The sequence below is a fragment of the Mandrillus leucophaeus genome, unplaced genomic scaffold, assembly GCF_000951045.1.
Source record: "Mandrillus leucophaeus isolate KB7577 unplaced genomic scaffold, Mleu.le_1.0 Scaffold288, whole genome shotgun sequence".
Lineage (NCBI taxonomy): Eukaryota > Metazoa > Chordata > Mammalia > Primates > Cercopithecidae > Mandrillus > Mandrillus leucophaeus.
Genome location: NW_012103009.1, coordinates 645,763 through 650,642, shown reverse-complemented (window position 1 = coordinate 650,642; position 4,880 = coordinate 645,763). Strand labels below are relative to the sequence as shown.

The window sequence follows — 4,880 nt, the reverse complement described above, 5'->3', positions numbered from 1 at the left end:
AACAAATGATAATTAGAGCAGAAATAAATACAGAGTAGGCCAAGCGCGGTGGCTCAAACCTGTAATCCCAGCACTTTGGAAGGCCGAGGTGGGTGAATCACTTGAGGTCAGGAGTTTGAGACCAGCCTAGTCAACACGGTGAAACCCCATCTCTACTAAAAATACAAAAATTAGCCAGGCGTGGTGGTCCACACCTGTAGTCTAAGCTACTTGAAAGGCTGAGGCAGGAGAATCGCTTGAATCCAGGGGGTGCAGGCTGCAGTGAGCCGAGATCACATCACTGTACTCCAGCCTGGGAGACAGAGTGAGACTGTGTCTCAAAAAGAAAAAAAAAATACAAAATAGAAAAACAATAGAACCAAACAAAAAGTTGGCTCTTTGAAAAGATCAACAAAATTGGCAAGTCTTAGCTAGAATAATTAAGAAAAAAGATGACTATGGGCTGGGCGCGGTGGCTCAAGCCTGTAATCCCAGCACTTTGGGAGGCCAAGGCAGGCGGATCACGAGGTCAGGAGATCAAGACCATCCTGGCTAACACGATGAAACCCCGTCTCTACCAAAAATACAAAAAATTAGCCGGGCGTGGTGGCGGGTCCGGGAGGCAGAGCCTGCAGTGAGCCGAGATAGTGCCACTGCACTCCAGCCTGGGTGACAGAGCAAGACTCCGTCTCAAAAAAAATTAAAAAATTAAAAAAAATTTTTTAAAAAAGATGACTATGAAAGAGAAAAAAATCAAATTACTAAAATCAGAAATGAAAAATAGGGGCCGGGCATGGTGGCTCACACCTGTAATCCCAGGACTTTGGGAGGTTGAGGCAGGCAGATCACTTGAGCCCAGGAGTTCAAGACCAGCCTGGGCAACACGGCAAGACCCCATCTCTATAAACATTTTAAAAATGAGCTGGCTGGGCCTGGTGTGGTGGTTCACGCCTATAATCCTAGCACTTTGGGAGGCTGAGGTGGGCAGATCACTTGAGGTCAGGAGTCCGAGACCAGCCTGGGCAACATGGTGAAACCCCGTCTCTACTAAAAATACAAAAATTAGCCGGCCATGGTGGTGTACACCTGTAATTCCAGCTACTCGGGAGGCTGAGGCAGGAGAATTGCTTGAACCTGGGAGGTGGAGTTTGCAGTGAGCGGAGACCGTGCCATTACACTCCAGACTGGGCAGCAGAGCAAGACTCTGTCTCAAAAAAAAAAAAGAAAAGAAAAAATGAGCTGAGTGTGGTGGCACATGCCTGTAGTCCCAGCTACACAGGAGGCTAAGGTGGGAGGATTGAGATGCAGCCTAGGAGGTCGAGGCTACTGTGAGCTGTGACGGTGCCACTGCACTCCAGCATGGGCGAAAGAGTGAGACCCTGTCTCAAAAAACAAGAGAAAGAGTCAGGGTTGGTGCCACACAATAAGGCTATCCCCACAACAGACAAGATGAGCCGCGAGAATGGTGTTGAGAACAGGCGCCGTCAGCGCCGGCAGCAGCTGGAGCTTGCTGGTGAGCACTTTTCTGGGGCAGTCACTGGCTGTGCTTCTAGTCCATTCTGAAGTCTAAGAATGGCCACCATAAAGGAACTTTTTTTTTTTTTTTGAGATGGAGGTTCACTCGAGTGCAGTGGTGCGATCTCGGCTCACTGCAAGCTCTGCGTCCCAGGTTCACGCCATTCTCCTGCCTCAGCCTCCAAGTAGCTGGGACCACAGGCGCCCGCCACCACACCCGGCTAATTTTTTGTATTTTTAGTAGAGACAGGGTTTCACCGTGTTAGCCAGGATGGTCTCGATCTCCTGACCTCGTGATCCGCCCACCTCGGGCTCCCAAAGTGCTGGGATTACAGGCGTGAGCCACCGCGCCCGGCCAGAACATTTAAGACCAAAGAAGGAAAAAGCTGCAGAACAAAACTTCCTATTTCTGAATAAATCCATTTACGGCTTCAGTGCCCAGCAAGAGGGCTGGCTAAACTGCAGCTGGTGCCAGAACCAGCAAGTCCCGGACCCATCCCGGATGACACCACGGTCCAGTGAGAAGAGCAGCGCAGACCCCAATCTTGGGACGCTCTCGGCAGGCAGGTGCTCCTTCCGAGCGATGGGAAGGCTCGGAAGGCGCCTGGCACTTCTCCAAGACGGAAATGGAAATGGGGGAAGGGACATTTCCTATCGCTTCGCCGACAGTAATAAACATGTTATTTCTCTGCAGTTTTTTAAAAGAATGTTAACACTTTTTAGAACCAAAATGGGATGACGCTGGCTATCATCACTGGTGGCCCTCGAAGATGGCCTTCCCTGCCACTCCCCACTCCCTGCACTAGGGCTTGTTCTGCCCTGTAAAGGGCTGGGCAGTGCCTGGTAGAGAGGGGGCCAGCCCCACGCCGCTGTGGCCGGGAGTGAGCAGCTCTCACCTGGCAGAGGGAAAACGTGGCAGACACGACCCCAATCAAGACGTTCAGCACATCTTTCACCAGCTCACACTCCTTCACCAGCACGGGCTGTGGGGCCTGTAGGACGCCCCCAGCAAGCAGTTGAAGCTCCCCTTGGCGGAGCCTGCAGAACTTGTCGAAAGCGTCCCTTCCCGCCTCTGTCAAGTAAGGCTCCTCTCTGTGGCCAGGGGGGCTGCAAGGGGGGCAGAAGAGAGGCCATGAGCAGACGTGATGACCTGCACCTCAGCACCCGCATATTTTCTCTCGGGAATGGGCACGAACAGAAGAACGGAAGTGATTCAAAACAATAAACTCTAAGAAATGCAGCCATGTACAAATGCCAACTCACCACCCAGCCTTTTGTGGATGATACTGCTGTGAACACCAGCACAATCAATTCTATCAGGACAACTCATGTGGAAATGTGTCCAGGGCACCTGCCTGGGGTCCTGGGCACGGCCGGGGGTATCCGACAGGCCCAGCCCTGGAAGAGCACCCCAGGCCACGCCAGTGGCCCTTAGGGTGGTGACTCACTCATAAAGTATTCTTCTGTTAGAAACAAAACAAGGTTTGTACACCCATGTACACAGCAGCATCCACAACCCTGTTCATGGCAGCATCATCCACACTCAAGTCCACGGCAGCATCATCCACGCCCCTATCCATGGCAGCATCATCCACACCCCTATCCACAACCCCGTCCACAGCACCATCCACACCTGTTCACGACAGCATTATCCACACCCAGGTCTGTGGCATCATCCACACCCCTGTCCACAGCAGCATCAGTCACACCTGTCCAGGGCAGTATCCACACCCGTCCACGGCAACATCATCCACACCCTTATCCACTGCAGCATCATCCACACCCCCATCCACGGCATCATCCACAGTCCCGTCCATGGCAGCATCATCCACACCTCTGTCCACGGCAGCAGCACCCACATCCCTGTCCATGGCAGTATCCACACCCCTGTCCATGGCAACATCATCCACACCCTTATCCACTGCAGCATCATCCACAGTCCCGTCCATGGCAGCATCATCCACACTCCTGTCCACGGCAGCATCCACACCCGTTCACGACAGCAGCATCCACATCCTTGTCCACGGCAGCATCCATGCCCAGGTCCATGGAAGCATCCACATGCCTGTCTACAGCAGCACCCACACCCCCATCCACAGCAACATCATCCACAATAGCCAGGGGTAGAGGAGCCTGAGCACCCAGCAGAAGAGGATAAATACAGGTGGCCCATGCAGACCCCCGCCCATCATTCAGCCTTATAAAGGAAGGCAGCTCAGACACATGCTCCAGAAAGGACGGCACTCAAAGACGCCACATGGAGTGCACTGAGCCATCACAAAACAGTCTCCACGGGGACAGCGCTCGAGGATGCCGCGTGGAGTGCACTGAGCCATCACAAAACACTGTGTGACTCCTCTTACATGAGGTCCCTACAGTGAACAAAATCCTAGAGACAGAAAGTGGAGGCCGGGCGCGGTGGCTCACACCTGTAATCTCAACACTTTGGGAGGCCAAGAAAGGCAGATCACGAGGTCAGGAGTTCAAGACCAGCCTGGCCCACATGGTGAAACCCTGACTCTATTAAAAACACAAATACTAGCCAGGCATGGTGGCAGGCGCCTGTAATCCCAGCTACTCGGGAGGCTAAGGCAGGAGAATGGCTTGAACCCAGGAGGTGGAGGTTGCAGCGAGCCGAGATCGCGTCACTGCACTCCAGCCTGGGCAACAGAGCAAGACTCCGTCTCGGAAAAAAAAAAAAAAAGTGGAGTGAATGGGAAGCTGTTTAATGGATTCAGAGTTTCCTGCAGATTTGCTGTGCAGCAGTGAAAATACACACAGCATTACAAAGCGGTACAACTGGTTAAGACGGTAAAAACATTATATAAATTTTACTACCCCACCTCAAAAAAACTAAGAGATGGATACAGGAAAAAAACTCACAAATTTTCTCTTTTTTTTTTTGAGATGGAGTTTGAGACCAGCGTGACCAACATGGAGAAACCCCATCTCTACTAAAAATACAAAATTAGCCAGGCGTTGTGGCGCATGCCTGCAATTCCAGCACTTTGGGAGGCCAAGGCGGGCAGATCACGAGGTCAGGAGATTGAGACCATCCTAGCTAACATGGTGAAACCCCATCTCTACTAAAAATACAAAAAAATTAGTGAGCCAAGATCACACCACTGCACTCCAGCCTGGGAAACAGAGCGAGACTCCGTCTCAAAAAAAAAAAGAAAAAGAAAGAGGGAGAGGGAGAAAGGAAGGGGAGAGGGAGAAAGGAAGGAGGGAGGGAGAGAGAGAGAGAAAGAGAGAGAGAAAGAAAGAAAGAAAGAAAGAAAGAGAGAGAGAAAGAAAGAAAGAAAAGAAAGAAAGATAGATTGATTTATGAGGGAGAGTTTGGGGGCCTTAGTTTGTTTAGGATGAAAGGAGTTGCCTAATTATGG

The 4,880-nt window shown here is 51.4% G+C and overlaps 1 protein-coding gene across 1 annotated transcript in view; it reads right to left on the bottom strand.

The window, feature by feature from the left end:
* TUBGCP6 (tubulin, gamma complex associated protein 6) overlaps positions 1-4,880 on the bottom strand; it is a 44,758-nt gene that overhangs the window by 13,253 nt on the left and 26,625 nt on the right. The window contains exon 3 of the mRNA XM_011985604.1: positions 2,391-2,601. Coding sequence (XP_011840994.1) covers positions 2,391-2,601 — 211 coding nt within the window. The remainder of the gene's footprint in view (positions 1-2,390; positions 2,602-4,880) is intronic.